The sequence below is a fragment of the Aquila chrysaetos genome, chromosome 5, assembly GCF_900496995.4.
Source record: "Aquila chrysaetos chrysaetos chromosome 5, bAquChr1.4, whole genome shotgun sequence".
Classification (NCBI taxonomy): Eukaryota; Metazoa; Chordata; class Aves; order Accipitriformes; family Accipitridae; genus Aquila; species Aquila chrysaetos.
Genome location: NC_044008.1, coordinates 17,418,253 through 17,439,960, shown reverse-complemented (window position 1 = coordinate 17,439,960; position 21,708 = coordinate 17,418,253). Strand labels below are relative to the sequence as shown.

General features: G+C 46.4%; 1 protein-coding gene across 6 annotated transcripts; it reads left to right on the top strand.

Annotated features, from left to right (window-relative positions):
- The first annotated feature begins 8 nt into the window (after positions 1-8).
- On the top strand, positions 9-20,924 carry LOC115341801 (histone H2B 5-like). Of its 6 annotated transcripts, XM_030015261.2 has the most exons (4): positions 11-351; positions 877-994; positions 2,065-2,222; positions 15,844-20,924. In XM_030015261.2, exon 4 carries the CDS (start codon positions 15,873-15,875, stop codon positions 16,251-16,253), a length of 381 nt encoding a protein of 126 aa, XP_029871121.1. In that variant the 5' UTR covers positions 11-351; positions 877-994; positions 2,065-2,222; positions 15,844-15,872; the 3' UTR covers positions 16,254-20,924. The 6 variants fall into 6 exon arrangements, with proteins under 6 accessions (XP_029871119.1, XP_029871121.1, XP_029871123.1 ...); XM_030015259.2 differs by lacking the exon at positions 2,065-2,222 and having other exon boundaries at positions 9-351; XM_030015263.2 differs by lacking the exon at positions 877-994.
- Positions 20,925-21,708: the final 784 nt, after the last annotated feature.

The window sequence follows — 21,708 nt, the reverse complement described above, 5'->3', positions numbered from 1 at the left end:
GGCGGCGGCGCAGCAGCAGCAGAGAGCGGGGCGCCCCGCCGGCCGCAGCCCGGCCCCAGCTCCCGCGGCCGGCGGCGGCGGTGGGAGGCGGGTCCCGCGGTCGCAGGCTCTGCGCGGAGCGGCAGCGAGCAGCGCCCCCCCCCCAGCCCCGCCGGTGCGCGCCCGGCGTGTGCGCCTGCCCTGCCCTGCCCTGCGCCGCGGCGGCGCCCGCAGCTCGCCTGCGAAGGAGCCCAGACGCCCAGCAGGCAAGATCCTCCGTACTGCGCTGGCCGTTTCTGGCGCAGTCCGCGCTGCCCTCTGCTATACGCATCGCACGCCGGAGTAGCCCGCAGCGGGGATTGCGCTGTCTAAGTATGCTGCTATTTGTCGTACAGCCTGTACCGTAATGCCGTGTACGGGTAGCGGTAGCGTGCGTTGCGGCCGGATCCTGAGCCCTGTGGCGGGATCAGGGCTGCGGCGGCAGCCTCGCCTGTGCTTCGCTGTAGCCGTCAGGAACCGTGCCGACCGAGATCACGGCGCTCCGGCTCGCCGGGGGCCGGAGGCGAAGCCCGTACCCGAGCCGGGGCCAGGCGGCGGCAGGGCCGGGGCCACGGTCCGGTCCGGCCCGGGGGACCTGCTCTGGGGCAGGGGCTGCGGGGGGCCGGCGGGCTGGGCTGGGCTGGACTGGGCTGGACTGGCCGCCTACGGCCTCGCCGCCCGCACGCTGAGGAACCCGGGCCCTCGGGAAGGGGTCGCTCCCGTGCGGAGGCGCCTCTGTGTCAACACCGTGTGTGTTTGTTCAATATTTAGTCAACACGCAGGGCTGCACGCCGTCGCTCAGGCAGCGTTCGTTGTCCTTTGCACTGCTTGTTGTTAACCCTGATCTCTTTTTCATAGCTTAAGAAATACGGGGAGTATATGCCGTAAGAAACCCTTTTATTTCTCATTCCTCTCATGTCCCATCTCCTGGGTTTGGCGATGCAGGGACTGCCTAACGGAGCGGCTGCCGTGCAGCGTAAGCAATATTATACAATTTTGTAATAGATTTGTCTACCTCAGCGCGTGCCTCTAGCGCAACGCAGACGAGCCGTGGTTTGCTGTGCGGTGTCCTCTGGTGAGTCCCCGCAGGGGACGGCCCTGGCTCCGCTGCTTTTCTCCAGAAGATTTGTCTGTTTGCGTGCCGGTGACTGACGGCACGCTCTGCATTCGCCGGCGTCCTCGTATTTCACGTCATCTCGTGCCCTTTGCATGCTGGCTTTGTAACTCTTTATTTTTGCGATCAAGAATTTATGAATCAAAAGATGGGGGAGTGGAGCCATGTGGAGGCTGAGTCAGATTGTGAAAAAGGAAAGCCAAGTGAGAGTGTGCAATTGCATATCACATTTACAAACACGGTTTCATTCATCTCCATATGTTGCTCCTGTTACTACTAATAAAACTCTGATTTCTCAGACTGGTGCTACCCTGGGAACACTGTTTGATCTTCCTGGGGTTTTTGCTCTATAGCCTCCACAGTATTTGTGTTATAGTGTGTTATTTTCCCAATTAACGTTTTTATTACGTTGAACACATGTTAATAACAGAAAGAATTTGATAGTGTGAGTATACTTCCCATACCCTTCTCTTTTGTCCCTATTACTCAATGTGCAAAGGAGTGACAGATTATTTACCAGCAGCAATTTTTTCTCTATATACTGGTAAGATTTCCTAATTATAAAAACAAAAAAAGCTTTTTCGCTGAGCGCACATCCCTCTCTGCTTCCTCTTTCCTCATCCTGCTAATGATACCCAACTCCATCATGGTGGTTTTGGAGCTGCAGGAAATCTAGCTTTGTCTCCTGAAAGGTTTATAGGGAAGCCTCTGTAGACACAGGGAGCCAGAGAGCAAGGTCTGCTTTGGGCATAATGGTGTCTGGGGTTTTCTTCCCTGGCAGGGAGCTATAACTGTCGAGTGTACAGTAATTAATTTGATCCAACATTGGGAGAGAAGGAGGAAGAATGTATTGGAAAAAATAAGGGGGTTTTAAAAGTTTCAGGTGTAAGATCTGAGTGGCAATTTCATGACCTTCATGATTTCTATTTTAGATAAAAGGCAGCAACCTACTACAAGGGTATCGTTTGTCTTCTGGCCTCATCCTTTGTTCTCCTTGGGTTTAGCCTGTCACTTCCCAGGGCTTCACTCTGTCCCTCGTTGGGGCAGCAGCATCTCTCACCCGTGACTCTCCGAAGTGCTGGTCTGGCAGGTGATTTTTTTTTTTTTTTTCTCCAACTGCTTATTTCACATCTTCTCTGCTGTGCAAGGTCTTTCTTTCTTTTTATGGCCCTCTGAGTCTTGCCAAAGACTGTGCTGGTTACTTTACCTTCCCCCTTCTCTCCACTTTTTGTTGACTCATGCCTTTTCTCTCATTTTTGTCCCCTTTCATATATCTTCTTCTATTTTTTTTTTTTTCTCTTCTGTCCTGGTTTTATACCCTGTCTCGTTCTCTCCTTTCTGACATCTCACTTCAGTCCACTGCCTTGCTCTACCTTCCTCTTGACATTTTTTCTCCACGCTGTTCCTTTGGTCATTGTCCTGCTCCATCCTTTCTCCTGACTTACGGTTACATATATATATGTGTGTATACATATATCTCTACTCCACTCCAGATCTTCCATTCTCCAGCTGAAACAAAGAAATGACTTATGCTGATAGTCTGATCCTATTGCATCCCTTTCTCAGCACCTGAAATACGCTGCTTCTGCCCATCCTTAAACACACGTATTGGGTAGACTGAAGAATTAAGTATGTGGGAAATGTTCCTAAATTCAGAAGTGGACTTGAAAAAGCAGCTCGCTCAGGCTGCACTGTGAACAGAGCAGTTACTGTGCTCCCACTGGCAGTACCAGAGGAGGACTGTAAGCCCCCTGAACTCAAGGACCTGATGGCATTTTCTTCACATTTCCAAATTTCTGATTTTTGGTAACGATAAAGTAATGAAAAGATAAGGGACACAGCCATCTATTTGAATTATCCTTGAATACTGGACTGATCCAAAATAAGACCCCACAAAATGCTTTTCATCTTTCCCCAGTTGTTTGGTTTTATACGTTTGTTAAGCCGCTTTTGTGCAGCTATAGGGAGAGAAATGCTTTTCTCCTCGTCAGAGCTAAGTTCTGCCTCTGAAAAGGGCTCTGTGTGGGGCGAGGCTGGGATCTTGTCTCATCAGCTTCCCATTTTTTCTTGAGCCAGGGGGAGAGGAGAGAGCTGTGACTGTAGGATCATATGCATTGGGTGGGAGATGGAAGAATAGATGCATAACCCCAAAATGCTGCATTAACCTCAGGGGGGCGGCGGTGGAGTTGTTTAATAATATTTCCCCTTGACTACTTGATACAAACAGCATCATTGGGGATCAAGGCCAAATGTTAAATTTTGCTATTTAAATAAGACTCTTAGTTAAAAAAAAAAAATCTGATTTAATAATTAAACTTTTTTTTTTTTTTTTGGTCTTTCAAAAAGTATAGTACTAACTGGCTGGAATGAAAACAGCTCCATCCCACGGATTCCACCTCCGCTTTCTGGCAGCTTACCTGACTCATAAAGAGAGTGGGGGATTTTATATGCCACCTACATCAACTCAACATTTTCCTTTGTGGTGAGAGTTAATCACCACCCTTGTCATATTATTTCACCGACGCTGTCAGGGGAGATTGTTTATCTTTCAAGCCAGCCTTAAAAATTCTTACAGAATAGGGGTTTTTTTTCTGAATTTGGTGAAAATACCCAGGTGGTCCATTGCAATAAGGTTTTCAGTGTTGTTTGTTAAAAACTGGCATTTACCCCAGGGTCAGGGAAGAGAGAGTTTTTGTTTACAGAGGACTCATCTCTGACATGAGAAGTGCCACCTGGAGAGTTGAGATGCATCAGCTGAAGGTAGAGGACCATCCCCCAGGTAATCATTGCAGGAGGTGTGCGCTGAGGAAGAAACTGTGGAGTTGTAGCCATGATGATGAAGGACTTAAGAGGGCAAAGTTTTGTCAGCAGAGGCAATGTTTATATTAGACCAACAGACAAAGTGAGGAAAAATGGACGTGCTTTCAGGCACATAAAATCTCTCCTTATAACCTGTTTGTATAACCTATGTGACCCTGTCTCTTGTGAGGAGAGAGATTGTATGTAGTAGACCGATATTTGTCAAGCAGAAAATACTACACAAAAGAATTCAGGAAGATAGGAATGAGAACAAAACACAAAGGTGGCAATACAATAAATACAGTGTGCACAGGAGGCAATGGAAGAAGGGGTAGGAGGAACCGAAAGTGCACCTCCAGGAAGGTTATTGGGAGTTACAAAGAGGACATGAGTTACCCTGGAAAGTGAGAGGAAGCTTGAGCAGAAAAGCATGTGACATTTTTACAGAAGAAATTCTTGAAGTACAGGGAGGGCAGAGAGGAAGGAACAGCTGAGACCGCTCTGGAGCTCAGCACTTGAAGAGAGATCTTAGTGTGAAGGAGGGCTAGGGAAAGCATTTGGTAAGAGTCTCCTCATTTCTCTGTCACAAGGGCAGGCAGAATCAAGGAATGAGAAGGAAAGGGGAAAACCAAAAGAACTGAAGTGAATCGTTGACAAATGTGGATGAAGGAAGGGTAGGGAAGCTGCTGCCGTGTTGACAGAAAGGGAGAAGTCCTCTTTGGGTCCTCTGTGGGACCTGGAAAATGACTGAGTAACAAGTGGGGTGCTACAAGACAGGAGGCAGGGAGCATCGCATCAGGAACGAGCTGTCTGACCATACCCAATATAAATACAGGTTATTTCCATTCTTGATGTGTATAAGCCTTAAAATGCATTGCAGATACAGCAGCTCTGCCCTGAAGATACGGATGCTGCAGCTGTCTCGCCCGTCCTGTCACACCTTCCTCTTTCTCCCATGCCTGTATTCTCTCCTCTCCTGCACTGTGGGTCCTCAGCCCAGCTCCAGTCATCCTTCTTATTGATTGTGCCTGCCTGGTAACTGGGGCACAACTCAAGATAAGGACTCAGGAGTCACCCACAAAGATGTGCTGCTTGAAGCAGAGGCACTAATGAGCTCTGTGGAGGGTACCTGCTGAGAGAGGCATCAGCAGGGAGGAAGAATAGCAAAGGGTGAGCACTTCACCTGAGGAAGAAACAGATTGGGAGACCATAGCAGTGGGGAAACTAAAGGTATGGAAGCCTCAGGAGGAAAGTGAGTGTAGGAGGATGGAGCCACGGATGATTAAAAATAACAGTGTGGTACAGATAATGTGGCGCTCCACTGGCATTTTAAACCTGCTGCCTTTGAAAACCCTTCTGTGTTTTGAAAAGGGAGCCTTACATTTCATTGTTCTAATTGCTACTGACCAGCCAGGACTGCTGGCATTTTGGGGCTGTCATGTTGTCAGCAACCCCCATTTTCTTCACTGCTGTGAAGTGGTTGCAACCGACTCTTCAGCAGAGCGCTCTTTGCACCCCTGCCTGATGTAAATATTGATGTATCCCTAATTATGCTTTGATTTCTCTGGAAGGGAGATGGCCTTTTTTAGCTTGCATCAGTATAGTGACTAGCACACTAAGTCCATGCGATAATGATGCTATCGCAAATTAGAGCTAAATTAAAACACCATTCACAGGCAATTTGTACAATGTGAAATTTGGGCATGAGCTAACCTGGCCTGAAAGCCATATTTTTTTTCAGTGTTTCTGGAGAACTGCAAGCTTTTCAACCCTGTGGCTGTTCAGAGTAATGTGTTAATCTCTGTACAAGTATCACATGTTGGATGGGACCAAGTGGCAGCAAACCTGCTGGGGCTTGGAACCTCCTGGCACTTGTAATGGGTGTGAAAGAAAGAAGGAAGGAACAATAAAGAAAAGAATAAAGGGAAGAGAAGTGCAAAGTGAAGGACCTTTGTGCATTTTGATAACAATTCTTCAGTAGCACAGCAACATAGAACAGAAGGACATTGTCTGCTTAATGTAGAGCAGTTACTTGCTATTGCAAGAGCCGTATTTATTTTATTTTTTTTTTAAATCGTGTTTTGTCTTTGAACTATGGAAGGTACAGGTTTTTTCATCTTTCTGCCCTCCTCTGTTGCCCTCATCCTCCCACTTCCAAGTAAGGATGTAAGTGAAGCTCCTTCTTCTCATCTCCAGCATAAATTTATCCATGAACATTTTAAAACAGTTTACTGTCTGTTCTTGTGCCAGAGTTTACTTTTACCTTCAGTAACTCTTGTGTCCTTAGTGCTCACCCCTGTCTATTTCTGGAGAGCAGCCAGCTCCCCTCTTTGGTGGAGGTTTGCTGTGCTGCCCCAGCCATGCATTTTCTCTTCTCCTTCCATCTAACTGGTTCTCCATTTTCCTGCTTTGTACAGAAGATGACCTCTAACGCTCAGAGGACTCTCCGCCTGCGGTAATGTGATCTAGTGGCTGCAGCGGAGAAAGGTGTCAGCAGTCCTGGATCGTATTCCCAATCAGGTTATTGGATGATGCGAGATCTAGGGAAGGACATTTATCTTCGTTTCCCTGCAGGCTCTAGTAATAGTCACGCATCTCCAGTTTACAGTAAAATTGCTATTACCGTGCCAAATTAATTATTAATACACACATTACAATATTTTCAGTATCCTGTAGCAATGGAATCTGACTCTGTGCCACTCCCTACCCTTTAGCTTGTGGTGTGGCGTGCATTCCTTTTGGATGTACCTGTGTGGTACCCATGGCTCCTGCATTTATGCTCCACGTTCCCAGGCACCCATGCTTTACAGTCATGATAAAGCAGCTTTCACATATTCCTGACTTATTCATTAATTGTATGCTTTCCACTAATTTTTTTTTAATCGTTTTTAGGACTTGCTGAAATGTGAGTAATGTAACTGGGAAACAATGATTGAAGTTAGAGACTCTCATTTAGGCGGAATGTCGGTCATGATTGATTACAGCTGCACGCGTCATGCCCTCGCCTGGCTCTGTCTCCCCATGTAGGGGGAAAGTCGGTGGTACTGCCCAGGTCTGTTGAGCATACGTGCATTAGACCCATATACATCGCACGAAGGTTGTTAAAAAGTTTTGCTGGGCTTATTTCACCCATGCCATTGAGGGTATGTGGTAATACTTGGGTTGTGAGGTACCCATCACATCACTCTTAAAAGCCTTAATGACCGTGGTCTGATTTTCAGTCTAATTTGGGAACGTAGCTTTCCACTTTGGCATGGTTTTATATCCATACATATTATTCCCAGTCAAGGTGGTATGGCCAGAGTAAATATTTGGGAGTACGATCCCTGCTTTTGTTTATTTCTGCTACACAAATTATCTGTAGCACTGGAAAAGGTCACAGAAACCTACTGAAACCTGGTGATGGGACATGTGGGAGGAAGAGGTGCCACACATGTCTGTGTTGGTTCCCACGTAACTCCCGCCTTAACTCAGAAGCAGCTCTCATCTCCTGGGGCTTCTTCTCCCTCTCCCACCCACTCTCCCCTTATGGCCTGCAGGTGTTGGGCTGTAGCTTCTCTCATATTTTTGGCCATGGCTGAATTAGCACATTTTTAATGGATGCCTTTTTCAGCACCGATGAAAATAGTCTAGAATTCTGATAATTCTCTGTTACTACATAAAATCCATAAAAATAGTTTGCTTAAATGCCATAGCAGTTCTTCGGGCTTAGTATCATTACTAGTTTAGAGACCGTGGCTCCATTGTAGAAGGATTTATTTAGATATAGCATACTCAGTGAATTTATGGTCTTCTGCTTTTCCAGAGAAATTGAAATGATGAGGTCAAAGATCAAGTGATTTTCATTTTTATACGGCCCAGAGCAATTTATTTTGAATCTGCACTTTTTATTTTCAATAGCATACAGCGTCATGGAATAAGTAAAGCACCTTTCTGATGTGTAACGGGTCATTAGTATTAAAGACCCCAGTCAGCTATGATTTTTGTTCTCACACCCATCTCCAATAGTCTGTACCTTGCGAATCACCAAGAAGATACGTAGAGCTTGTGATGCTGCCAGGTAGCTGAGCTGCTGTGATGTCTTGCTTCTCCTGCCTAGCGGGATTGCTCCGGGTCAGTTGGAGATCATCTGCCTGTATGTGGTTAGCAGGCTCTGACCTCTCCCTGCCTTCAGAGCAACTCTGCTGAGTTAGTCTAAGGACAGGAGCTAAACCCTGCACCAAGACACAGAGTTGCTGCTGACAGGTTGACCCACGGTCGGTCCAGTTGAGTTGCAGTGGAATATGAAGGGAACAGAAGCCTGTTGCTTGAGGAGAGGATTCATGGCAGAAGCAGCAAATCCTGATGACTGAGAAACTTTGAGAGGAAGCTTTGTGCTGAAGTTTATGCTGTGTTAAGGTTTTGACTTATTGATAAAACCCCAGGAAGGGAGTGAGCCTGGTTGTGTTCTCTGTCGGACTGTGTCAGTACGGAGGGCTTTCCGAGGGTGGCTGCAGTTATACAGGTTGCTCTTAAACCCTGGCACTTTGTGGGAAAGCTGACTGGAATGTAATTGTAGCAGATACTGATACTGGGTGTACTCTCGTAAACATTTAACGGGTATTGATCTATAGAAAACATCATTTTTCCTTTTAGCATTTATTAGATCCTGTTGGTCAAGCGTGTAGATCAGAGATATTCCAAAGCAGGTAGATAATGAGTGCTCTTATAAAGAGCAGATAAAAGTAATGCTAGAGCTTTTTTAAGTACTCATTTATTCACAGTAACAAAACCTTGGTAAAACGTGGAGTCTGATTTTTATAAAGTACTGAGCTTCCTGGATTCCAGTGGAAATCAATGTCGGCTGTTGGTGCTAAGCATCTCTAAACATTGTATTTGTGGTTTCAGACCCAGGTTAAACCCCCATTGACTTCAGGCACTCCTTTAATCAGAGCAAGGACAGCAGTATTTAGCCTGCTGACAGTCATTCTTGCAGCACTCTGTCTCTCTGTTTTGCTTGACTCATGGTAAGATTTTCTTTTCTTTAAAAATTCAATGTATCTTCTCTGCAGAGAGCTCTGATCTAGGGTCCTGCTCCTTACTTTGTACGTAAGCATCTCCAATTGATACCCCACAACCCTGAGAAGTACTTGCAGCTTGGGTAGAAATAGCACAAGAAATTACAGCTGTTGCTGGTGATGAAAAATGTGTTTTCTAAAATCATAAATGGAAGTGCTGGAAAAGAAAAGAAGAGAAAAGACTACTGTAGGAAGTATCCTGTACTGAACTCCCAGGCAATGTGTTAACACAAGCAATGATAAGGATCAGTCAAAGAGCTAGGACGCCAGTGTATCTCGATGCTCTGTTCTGCTTGTATTTCTTCTAAAGAAATCTAAAGATCACTTTGAACATAGTGTATCTGTGTCAGGAAGTGCATTTGTAGCATTTGTTTCTATGTTAAGGAGGAAGGGCCATCTTCAGTTTTGACGTGTTTTCATGGTCCAATATGCAAGCATGAATCTCTTCACTAGAAGAATTGCATGTGTGTATCCAAGATTAAAAGTTAGCCATTTAAATGATAACTTTACAGGAGCAATCATATAAAATGCAGCAGAGCATGTAGGATTAGGTATGAGGCCTTATTATTGATACTGGATTACCTGGGAAGAGACCTGGGATCACAAAACTGATCTCTGTGCCCCTCCACCATCAGGAGAAATTGGGCATTTCACACTAGTTTACCTTTTTCTAGGAAATTCTCCTCCTTGTTACTTCAAAGCAAATATTACCTCATCATCACATGCTAGACAACATACCAAGAGAAAAATTCTTTCCAGTCCAAAATATGACTATCAGTTTTTGCACATGAGGCAGCATCACTGATGTCTCACGGTGACTCATCATGCTTCTGATCTGCTTTACTACCTAAGGCAGAGCTTGCTGCCAAATAACCATAAAATATCTGCTTGTTTTCTCAGCTATTACTATTTAATGGTACCTGTTGTATGAGCAAATGCTTGTTTAATAACTTCCAGGTAGATGACCAAATATTATAAAAGGGAGGGGATTTGCAGTTTGCAGAAATACGCTGTTCCAACAACAGTCATTTGCTGACATCTGGTAATTTGTAAACTGTATTTACCAGATCTGCTGTCTGTGCTCTTACAAGCATTTTAGAGCAGATGAAGCCATTAGAAAGCCTTTTCCTTTTGGTGGAAACATTCCCTATTTGTTGCCCTTCTTTGTGTTTCAGAGAGAGCAAAGCGAAAAAACAGCAGCAAATTTTACATTTCTTGACGTGTAGGATTAAAGCCAAGTTTTCTTTATTTTATGCAGCAAGAGAAACTAAGGAAAGGGACAATAATTGGACAGACCTAACAGGATGTTACTATTTAAGGGGCAGAATAAACAGCAAGTGCTTATTCTAGAAATGTAGCTTTTATGGTTGATTAGGAAATTACAGCAAGGGAGCAGCCCGGTGGGCATGGGGATTTACAGTGGATGCCACAGAGCTCATCGCAGCAAGGACAGCTTTTAATAGGAAAAAGAAGGAAAAAATCCAAGTGCCGTTTCCACCCCTGCATGAGGAGAGGTCCAAAAGGCCAGCTAATAGTCCACCCGTGGTCACACCTGCACACCGCTGGCACCAACTTGGCACTGGTCCTACAGACTCAGCAGCAACGATAAAAATGAACAAAAATGCTGCAGGAGCTTCCCTGCCTGTCTCTCCATCAATATATCAGGCCTGGGGAAAACAGAGACAGCATCAGGCTTCGCATGGGATTTCTCAGCAGGGCTCCTCTCCCATCACAGATCTGAGAGACTGCGGTGATTTGTATCTTTGGATATGTTTTCAGTTCATTTTCCTTTTAATGATGCTGAAGAAAGGCGTGTCAACACAAAGGAAGATATAACTGTCACTCCGCACTGCTCTGGTTCCTAGCAGCAGGCAGGCTGCTGCTTGGAGCTGGCTAGAAAAAATACTGTGGTTGGTTTTGTTGGTGGTTTTCTGAGGAAGGAAAAAAATGCCAGCACTGATAACTGATTGACTCAGCATACAAAGCAGTAAAGAAAAAAATGTGTCCTCAAAAACCTGAAACATTCCAAATGTTGCTGTGATGCTTCAGAGTGCCTCCTCTTGCACGGCCATACCTTGTGTCCCAGGGACCTCGGTGGCTAGGACCTGGAGATGAGCACCATCACCCCTCTTGAGGGGTCCTTGTGGGAGTCTCGGTCTGCAGTATCCCATGGGAAATGTCCATCAGGGAACACAGCTCATAAAGCATGTTGTAGGCAAGAGGTACCCAGCTTGTCTCCAAGAGTCACAGAATGGCTGAGGCTGCCATCTGGTCTAGAACATCTAGTCCAGCCCATGCTCAGAGCAGAGTCAGCTGCTGCAGGTTGTTCAGAGCCATGTCCAGTTGGATTTTAAGTATCTCCAAGGATGGAGAACATGCAACCTCTCTGAGCAACCTGTGCCAGTGCTTGGTCACCCTCACAGTAGAGAAGTCAGTCATGATGGCAACACTTCCAAACACAAAAACTAATAATTATTAACCTCTTCAGGTTTCCTCTTTTTTTTTTTTTTTTTTTTTTTTTTTTAAGGAAAAAGAAAGAAATGCAACTATTTTCATAAAAAGAAACCATTTTTTTAAAGGTCATCTAGATCTAGTTTTCCCTCCACAAACTCTTCACACAGACACTTTGGGAATAATCCCACTACATCTGTCTTCGTACCAGAGCAGTACCTGCCTGTGGATTGTGTTGCACTGTTGACAGAAGGGTTGGTGATACTGTTGACCATTATTAACATTATTGATTTAGCACCTGGCAAATGGAGTCAGGCTCTTTGTGCTAGGCACTGCCCAAACAAGCTGGAAGGAAGACAACCTGTTCCCAAAGAAGGTGTTATTTACCTCTTGAGGCTGCAAAGAAGTGGTGGAGGGAAGCAAGGACACCAAAGCTTTTGTGCTTATCTCTGAACTTTAGCATCATTGCTTCCCTCATCGCAGCTGCACGTGGGAGAACGAGATACTGGCAGCACTATCCAAGGGCATTGGCCAGTCAAATGGACGGAGATGTCCTGTATGTGTGACCTTTTCTGGAGACATATGAAATCACTCTGGTGCCTGTTGGGCACTGTATTCATTTTTTAAAAGCTGCAGTACAAGTGCACTTAACAATTAATATATATTTTAGAAGGATGCACTTTTTAAAAAGCCTAAGAAATAGTCATTTACATTTTTCAGTTGTGTTTTTCAGTCAGGAAGTTAGCTCAAGCGAAAAAGAAGCAAGGGCACAGTTATTTCTTCTCTTGGAAGAATACCTTTCCGTTGAAAAGACATATTTTCAAGTCTGCAAATAAGAGCGGTAGGGGATTTCTTTTCCCAATATTGCTTCTCAAGTAGAGAAAGAAAGGAAGAAAAATCATGGTTTCGACAGAGGAAGAAAATGTGGTGTTTAAGGCGGCATGTGTCAGAGTTTTGAAGGATGTCCAGGACTTTGGGGCAGTCCAGCACTTCCCCTTCCAAATGCCTTCACTGAGAAGAACACCCAGGGAAATTAAGAAAGTGCATGAGGTGGCAGAGTCAAACATATAGCACATGAAAATCATGTCTTTGGAGATTTTAAAGGAAAGGTAAGAAATTCATCTAGGAGGGCATGCCTAGGGTACCCCATCCTCAAAGCAAAGTGTGGAGCTCTGGAGGCTCCTTCCAGCTGCACATTTCTGTGACAATGTTTATTTGTGTGCACTGAGCGTTTTGCCATGCCAATTCTCAGAGTCCACTTTGGTCAGAACCATCCCACGTGTCTTTGGGCATGGTCTTTGTCCATGGTTTTCCACCTAGCTTAGCTCACTTGGCCATGAAGCTTTGCCAGGGGTCAGTTCATCTGGAGGAGAACTACTCTTGCAATGTGCCCATCTCTTTCCTCTTTCTAGGAAACTGCTTTTCCTTTAACTTCAAGGAGTCAGCAAAATATGTTAGTTTATGATTGACAGGTGGTATAACCACATATGTTACAACTACAGGTTTCCTGAAACTAGGAAAATATATTAATGTTCATAAACCAAAGCCAACTAGAAGAAAGCATCAACAGCTTTCCATTTGGTTATTTTTTTCTTTACTTTTTCTTCCTATTCTCCATACCTGATGCTAGGTTGCTAGTTATTCCAGGGATTTGAGAGGGATTTATATGTATTTACCCAGTTTTGGTGGGTTTTTTTTAATATTTGTATGCTTTAGTCGCGAGCAGTTTGAGATTCTGGTGCAGCGAGGAGTTGGTGGTGTGCTTGCAGCCTGTTACATGAAGTTTTCCTGTATGCTGGCCACCTAGTTAGACAATATTCCATTTCGGAGTGACAAAATAGTTCTTTTTGCAAGATGAAGCAAAGGAAACTTGAACGGGAATCTCAGGCCTCACAAAGGGAAAACTCCTATTAACGGAAAGGAAGAAACTGCTTTGCTTGAGCAAAAACTCAGTGCTAAGGACACCGGTGCCAACTTCCACTTCTAGCCAGGCGGGCATTTTGGAGGGCTGTGGTGGAAACGTTGCATCCGCGCTCCCTAGCATCCCGAGCAGTGCCAGCCTGCCCTTGCAGCTGGGTGTACCCCGCCTTGAAAGGCTCAGCGTTGCCCTTTGCCCAACCCCTGCCAGACCATGCAGGTGCCAGAGCCCAACATCAGTGCCTTGTAGGGTAAAGCAGCCAGCAGCGGCCCTGGTGCTTGCTGCAGGCAGAATGCAGCATCTCACGTACTGAGGATTTGGAGCCACGGAGGTTTCTCGCGTGGTTTGGTAGCAGGAGCTGGTATCCACCAAGACATGGTCACGTAAATCCAGCCTCAGCATCAATGACATCTGCTCCCACAGGGAGCAACCGGGAGCTTTTTATAGACTTGGTTGCAACACAGCTGGCTTTGACTGCAGATGTGGGCAACAGTGGAGAAATGAGGCCAGGATGGAGGGTGGCATCTCATTCCTTCCCAAGGAAGAGAGGCAGGGTTGAGCATGCAGCCGTTGCTTTGGCACAGGCACCGTTTAGGTCCCTCTCTGATGCTCTGTGTGAGCAGGCCATGTGTTACATCCCAGCTTTCTCTCTCCTGTTTACTTCTATCCATTTTCCCATGTGCCATCAGCCCTGAAGCTCTTCTTTCTCTTCTAGTCTTTCTTGGCCAGCAGACTGTAATTCCTAGGTCATCTTCACAGGAGGTGCAGAGCAGTAAAAGCCCAAGCCCTGGGGTGATGTTGGAAGCTGATCCTCCAGCAAAGCCTGGAGAAGCCTTGCCTTTCAAGGGACCACTCAAAGTGTCCTCTGAAACACAAAACCGTTTACCAGGTTACAACACAGTTATTCCCTTGACCCATATAGTAAAGCACCTGTACATTTGTAGTGTAGGGGAGGCAGCCAGTTTTATGACAGGTTTACATACTGTCTTTTTGTTACTGCGCTCTGGATGACAGCAGTCAGCTTCAGGTCAGGGCTCTGCAGGTTATGACCTAACGAAGAAAAACTCGTAAGGAGGATCAGGCATCTTTGATGTAAACCGGCCAGCGGAAGCTCGCTTTCTCAAAAGCAGAAAGCACCAAATAGCCAGAAACAATTTCAGTCCATGTAGCTTCTCTCCATCAACACATAGCTCAAAAGCACTTTGATTTTTTCCTCCTATCCACATTCCTGTTTCTCTGCTAGGTGATTCCTGCCACCTCCTCTGAGCTTTTCTACTCTCTGGTATTTTTGCTAGCTAACGTGAATACTGAGAGATTCCCATAGCTCAGCTAGCTTAAAACTATATGATTTTTATATTCCACTGGAATACATGATGTAAAACAATAGCCACAGAAACACAAGCACCCTCAAAATAAACATTTACCTACATGCAAAGAAAAAAGGGTCTATTGGAGATTGTAGTAACCATATAAAATAATTTTGACCAGTCTGTCCTGGTTTCAGCTGGGATAGAGTTAACTGTCTTCCTAATAGCTGGTACAGTGCTATGTTTTGAGTTCAGGATGAGAATGTTGATAACGCTGATGTTTTCGGTTGTTGCTAAGTAGTGTTTAGTCTAAAGTCAAGGATTTTTCAGCTTCTCATGCCCAGCCAGTGAGAATGCTGGAGGGGCACAAGAAGTTGGCACAGGACAGAGCCAGGACAGCTGACCCAAACTGGCCAACAGAGTATTCCATACCATGTGACATCATGCCCAGTATATAAACTGGGGGGAGTGGGGGCAGGGGGAATCGCCGCTCGGGGACTAACTGGGTGTTGATTGGCGGGTGGTGAGCAATTGCACTGCGCATTGTTTGTACATTCCAATCCTTTTATCGTTACTGTTGTCATTTTTATTAGTGTTATCATTATCATTATTAGTTTCTTCTTTTCTGTTCTATTAAACTGTTCTCATCTCAACCCATGAGTTTTACTTCTTTTCCCAATTTTCTCCCCCATCCCACTGGGTGGGGGCGGGAGTGAGTGAGCAGCTGCGTGGTGCTTAGTTGCTGGCTGGGGTTACACCACAACACAGTCTCATATAAAGGTGGCTTCAGTGATATCTTGCAACAGTCTCCAGCCCATTCCAGCAAGATTTAATTTAATCCATGCTACAGTTAGTGTTTTCTTTGGAACTGCAATGTTCTTCTCATAAATATGTTCACCCTCCAGCCCATATTTACTAAGTAGGTGCCAACTAGGCCTGGGTTCAGCGATGTTTACAAGGCCAGTGTTATGGGGATTTAAACAGAAAACAACAAAAAAACATACACTGCGAGAGCAGTTCTCGCTGGCAGTTCAAAAATGCTTGCACAGAGTCATGGGGTGTTTGACTCAGATGCAGAGATGTTGCTTGTGTCCGACTCAGACTCTCTCATCTTTCAGTAAAACTATACTGTAGAAGAACAAAAATAATTTGATTTTCTTTGGTGTTCTTTCCAAGCAGCTCCAAGACCCAGAGAAAGAGCTGTCAGGATGCCAGAGCCAGCAAAGTCCACCTCTGCCCCCAAAAAGGGCTCCAAGAAAGCCGTGACGAAGACCCAGAAGAAGGGCGATAAGAAGCGGCATAAGAGCAGGAAAGAGAGCTACTCCATCTACGTCTACAAGGTGCTGAAGCAGGTCCACCCCGACACCGGCATCTCCTCCAAGGCAATGGGCATCATGAACTCCTTCGTCAACGACATCTTTGAGCGCATCGCTGGAGAAGCCTCCCGCCTGGCCCATTACAACAAGCGCTCCACCATCACCTCGCGGGAGATTCAGACGGCCGTGCGCCTGCTGCTCCCGGGAGAGCTGGCCAAGCACGCCGTCTCGGAGGGCACCAAGGCCGTCACCAAGTACACAAGCTCCAAGTAGCTGGACATCACCTCTCCAATGGGACCATCAAGCACCGGACCCTCCGCGCAAGCACAGGTAGGCAGCCACGGTCCGGATAAACGTCACAGCTATTATCCACAGCAATTTACAGCCTTGGGATGGGCATGAGAAGTTACCTGGTGGAAGAGGAGACAGTGATCTGGATGTCGGCTGATTTTCATCGTCTGTTCGGGACGTGCAATGGGCAAGGCTGGTGGAGGAGACCCCTGCTTTCACATCTCATCCAAAAGACTGACCGACTGTAGTATATCCAAACTCTCCTCTGTGCTTAGCAAACATGCATGTTTGGCACTGGCGGGGGAGACTGGCAGCAGCAACACAGAGACACTGTCTCTAAAGTCTTCCTGTTTGGCTGCTTTCTCACAGTCATCCAAGATGGGCACCAATGAGTCAGCTCTGGTATCCTCTCCTTCGTAGCCTGGATCCGTCCTGGTGTACAGCAGCACAGCCCACCCCGTGCCGGCAGAAGTGGCATCAACAGCTACCGGGCACGGGCTGTAGAATAAAATCTATTTTGATTCAACAGCTCTCTGTGCTTGACAGCCTGTTGTAAAGAGCAAGCCTGGCAGGCAGGCAGATGCCTGGGATGATACCAAGCGCTATTCCTCCTCGTCACTCCCCATGGATGAGCCATCGAGTAGGCTGAGGGTGCTGGCGCTGGAGCTGTCTGCTGCCTCCCACCTTGCGCCAAGGCGGACGGATGGACAAGGGGGGACGTTGGGGCTGGGTCGCAACCTTCCCCAGCTGCTGCTTTGCCTGGTTTAGGACTTGCTTTGGTGTGCAAGATGTTGCTAATTCTACTGCTTTTCAGAGACTTTTCCTGCCTCGATGCTGCCTGGGTGCTCCCTTCCACCATAAGTGTGGGCGAGACGGGCTGGTGCCCATGGGGGTCCCCTGTCCTGTGAGCGCTAGGGTGGTGCAGGACAAACAGCACAGAGGTGTCGGGTGGGGACTGACGTTTTGGGAAGGCGTCTGGAGTGAGAACAGAGGTGGTTAATGCAGTCTGGGGGAGAGGCAGGCTCCCTGCAGAGATCACTGTGGGCAGCTCACCTGGCCCTGCTTTCCCTGCTTTATTCACCGGTTAGAAAGCAAAAGCAAAAACTGGGGCTGGGTGGATATATAGGGGCACTTGCCTGCATCCCAGTGATATTTTAAAGATTAAATAATTTTCAACTACTTCAGATACTCCCCACATCTTCTCAAAGTCCACAGTAAGGTGAGCAATAATAAAATGCTGATAAAAGCCATAGAGATTTGTGGAGGAATGTCTTGGTTACAGGTTTATCTTGGCCAAACTGCTGGATAGCAGAAAAGCATGTGTAGAACTGGTGTGAAGTTGAAGCTTCCTACTCAAAACACAAAATTAGCCAACGTTTAAAAAAAATATCAAAATCTCTGGTAGGCAGTAGTGCTCAGATAAGAAATATTCATGTCTAAAATAACAACTGCTTTCTGCAGCTGATTCTGTAAATAAAAAGGGCAGCAAAGACACAGGATCCAGAACTAAGTGCGGGTTCTCCCCAAACTGCAAGACCTTGCTTTTAATTGAAAGGTAAATTCATACCCCGAAACACCAACCTTGCAGTACGTCTCTCACTTTCCCCTACATTTATCTCTATCCTGTTTCTTTACACTTTGAGAGTGATGGGGACCCTTGACAAATTTATGTTGCTTTTGGAGCTGTAGGACTCTGGAACTCCAGAAGATTCAGTTATTTCTTGTCTGTATAACAGTGTTGCAGTCATTGTCCAGTTGGTCTGAGGAAAGGACTGTGTAGACCTGCTCAATGAGAGCACCTCAGAAACCAAAGAGCAGCATGGGGTCTCATGTGGTCTCTGTGCAAGAACAAAGGTCAAGTTGCTTATGGGCTGCTCCCATCCTCCTGATTTGGGTTTGAAGCCCCGAAAAGGGGCTTTCCTCCCGTACTTTGCTTGGTGATAGCACACAGCCATGTTTCATACCCTAATGCCAGCAGGAATCCTTAGCAATATCTTTCAGAAGGAGCAAAAGCCGGCTCCCCAGGTGTCAGCACCCACAACGAGCAGCTCCCAGCAGCAGTACCTGTACTCAGTAGCATTGGTAACCTGGACCACTTGGCCAGGACACTTTGGAGGTGACAGCTTAGCACTTCCTGTTGTTTTCCAATCAAATAGTCAAAATCAGATACCAAAGATGAAAATGTACCTACAGTGGGCCTAGAGCCACTGTCCTTGGCCCCTCTCCCACCAGAAATCAGACAGCAGATGATGCAGAAGGGAAATACAGGGAGTGGAGGGCTGGCTGGCAGCACTGGAGCTTTCTCCTCCCATCCCTGTGAGCCGCAGGTCAGACTTCATCCCCTTGGGGAGGCCTCCTGAAGGTAGGAATTCAGAGTGGAATAATTCCGCTGCAGTCCAAGCAGTGTGTGCGAGCCAGGACGCACACCTCCCATGATTACCCGGCACAGCCTCTAAATCCTCACTCTTCCGAGCAGAGCAGAGTCCTGCTCCAGTCTCTGCAGGCTGCAGGAACTCAGGAAAATAAAATGAGGTGGTGTCGCTCCAGGGTCTCCTGGGCAGCCTGGGGAGCTGGGGACAAGGCTGGGCACTCGGATGAGAGCTGCTGGCCCCATACACATACTCACAGTACTGGTCTCATTTTCTTCTGCCACTCTTGCCACTCTCCATTTTTGGAGATTGTTTCAGAGAGAGGATAAATTGCAATTTAAGGCTATAAAAATAATTGAAGGCTTAAAGAGGATTTTTATATTGTCTAAAGCCAAGTGACTGAGACTGGTCACGACCATCCATTTGTAGTTTAGGCTGTCGTTTCACACATCATTTGCTCTTCACTCTCCTTTTGTGTCTTTTCTTTACTTACCCCTGACAATGTGGAGCACAGGATTGAGGAACTGATCCAGGTTAAAATGAACCTTTTTTTTTTTTCATGCAAGCTTCGTTTCAGCCCGGTTCTAGTGGCTGCTCTGATCTGTCGCTGTTGTACAGACATTTGTGCCAGCCAAGGGAACGACTTTTCCAGGAAAGGCAAGGCTGGCATAAGCTAGGACTGCCACAGAAAGCAGTTGAGAAATTAATGGCCTTAGCGTCAAGATAAAATGAAGAAAGGAGATCTGCGTCTCCTGCAGTGGCCCAGTTAGCAGCAAAGACGTGGCTTTTCAATACACCGCTATGGGTGTTAGCCTTGCAGTGTCCCACAAGCAGTTTCTCTAACAGTGCTGACACCAGAAATCAGACACATCCCATTTCTGCAGATCCCAGAGGACTCAAGCGTTACACAAGGGAAAGGGAGTAGTTTGGGGAGGGGACTCTGCTCCCATGCAGCCACGCAGCTGTAGTGGTTGGCGGTTGCCTGCCTTGTTCAGCAGGCAAAGAGCCTGCGAGGCAGCCTGCCCTTCCCACAGCTGTCTGCTGCTGTACTGCCCTTCCCACAGCTGCCTGCTAGTGTACAGGAGCATGCTCGCAGCGCTTCAACGGGAATTATTTTGACTGCAATGAGCTTGGACTGAGCCTTAGTAGTAAAGGCAATAGAAAATGGTCTAAAAGTTCAAGCATTGATTGTCCACTCAGTAATCTGATGTGTGACGTATTCCACAGTTCCCTGGTAAGGGGGTTTCCTGCAGAAGAGGAGTTCTGCACTTCAGGATCTGTGCTTTTAAAAAATACGTATTTCCAGCTCTGAAATTGATAAAATGTTTTAAAAATGAAGATAATATACCAAGCTCCACTGTCCCTACCTGATTCCTACTGCAATCCCAGAAGCATCTCTGGACCATTCCTGTGTTCTGCCAATTAAAAAAAAAAAATCAACTGCAGACTGAAAGTTGGAAAAGGAAGCTGAAAAAGAGTAATACAGCCTTGATATTAACTTCATATTAACCCCATGGACATCACTGCACTGACTTATTTGTTTTCATATACAATTTAAGAGATTAAATTAGCTGCTATAGATCTACTCCTGATTTTCCACCCTGCTTCCCTAGAAGGGCTTTAAGTCCATCCGCCCTTCACAGCAGAGCCCAACCTACAGAAGAACTGAGTGGCCACGTGCCTAGAGGTTTGCTCCTGCTCAGAACAGACAGGTCTTTAGTCAAGCACGGGGAAAACAAAAGTAAAAACAAGCGTGGAGGATGAGTGCCTGTCCTGGACACCACTACGTGTCCTAGGAAGGGATGCCTGAGCTGAGACCACTGAAGAGCCCTGCCCAGAGGAGCCACGTGGCTGTGTGCCCTTCTGCCCTGGTGACAGGCAGCCATGCAGAGGTAGCCCGAAGTCCTGGCCACCGCTGGAGTCAAGCTTGGCATGGCCTCTGCACAGCCCCGAGCCTTTGTCCCATCGTAGCATTTCCTGATGGTTTACATCCAGACTAAATTGTTTACAGGGAAAGGAAGAATGTGAACTAAATCATAAAAATCACTTGCTGCCAGAATTTTGAGAGTTCCCTGGGACCAGCACCTGGGGAGCAATCTCTCATGCTTACTTTCCATGCATGGTATCTTGTGGGCTTACGTACACGGAGTTTTTCTGACAGTAAGTGTTACATCAAGTATGATCTATGTTATATTATTGCTGCTTTATGACCTGTCTTACTGCTAATTACCTGTTTTCTGTTAAATGTATAAATAAAATGTAAATGCCAACCTGTTGAAAGTCAGGTGAGACCCAGCTGTCAGGATGTCTTTGCTTCTGCTGTATCACCGCCCCCCCCCCTCCCAAGCCTTATATTTCTCTTTCTCCATCATATTTCCTCCAGACCGGGGATGACAGCAGCCACCCTTCCAGCAGAGATGGAACCTGGCTGGTCCTAGTAGAAGGTCAGCCAAAAACCAGAGCAGCCCTGTACTGAGGGGATGTCACAGGCTGCCACTGTGAGTCCTTGTGGGGTGTCACGCACCCCAAACATGGGTGCAACATGAGCATGTGTGTGTTTTCAAGCCCTTCCAGCAAGCTTGCCCCAGGCAGAGCCATGCCTGCAACCTGTTCTGGCCACACTCCTGCTTGGGGTGCACTCTGCCTGGCACCCATCATTTAACCCCCAAGGGGCAACACTTCTGACTTGCACAGACTGAAGCGCTGTGAGATTCTGTGGTTGGAAAAGTGTTTTATGCACATTCAGAATTTCTGTTTATCTGAATTAGCGATTGCTGCCACTAGAAACATCTTTCCTTGGACTATGAGAAGTTTATAGGCAACAAACATGGAATAAGATGTAGCATCTGAAAACTCCAGGAAGAAAAAGATCATTCTTTTCAAGAATGGTTGGTAAATACACTTGAGTGAAACACCTGCTGGACATCAGCATCATAATGCACTCACTGGAGTGGGAAATGCATGTGCCATGCCAGACGCTGTTTGCTGGAAAAACAAGCTGAGATTTCAGGTATGGCATATAACAGAAGTCAGAGCTGGAAAGATTTAGAGTCTCTCTAAAGACAGAC

Bases quoted from the DNA above. Each gene is read 5' to 3' on its own strand.
- LOC115341801 (XM_030015259.2), top strand. From the start codon at position 934: ATGTCCCATCTCCTGGGTTTGGCGATGCAGGGACTGCCTAACGGAGCG. The intron at 995-15,843 runs GTAAGCAATATT...CTTTCCAAGCAG, and splicing joins CGGAGCGGCTGCCGTGCAGC to CTCCAAGACCCAGAGAAAGA.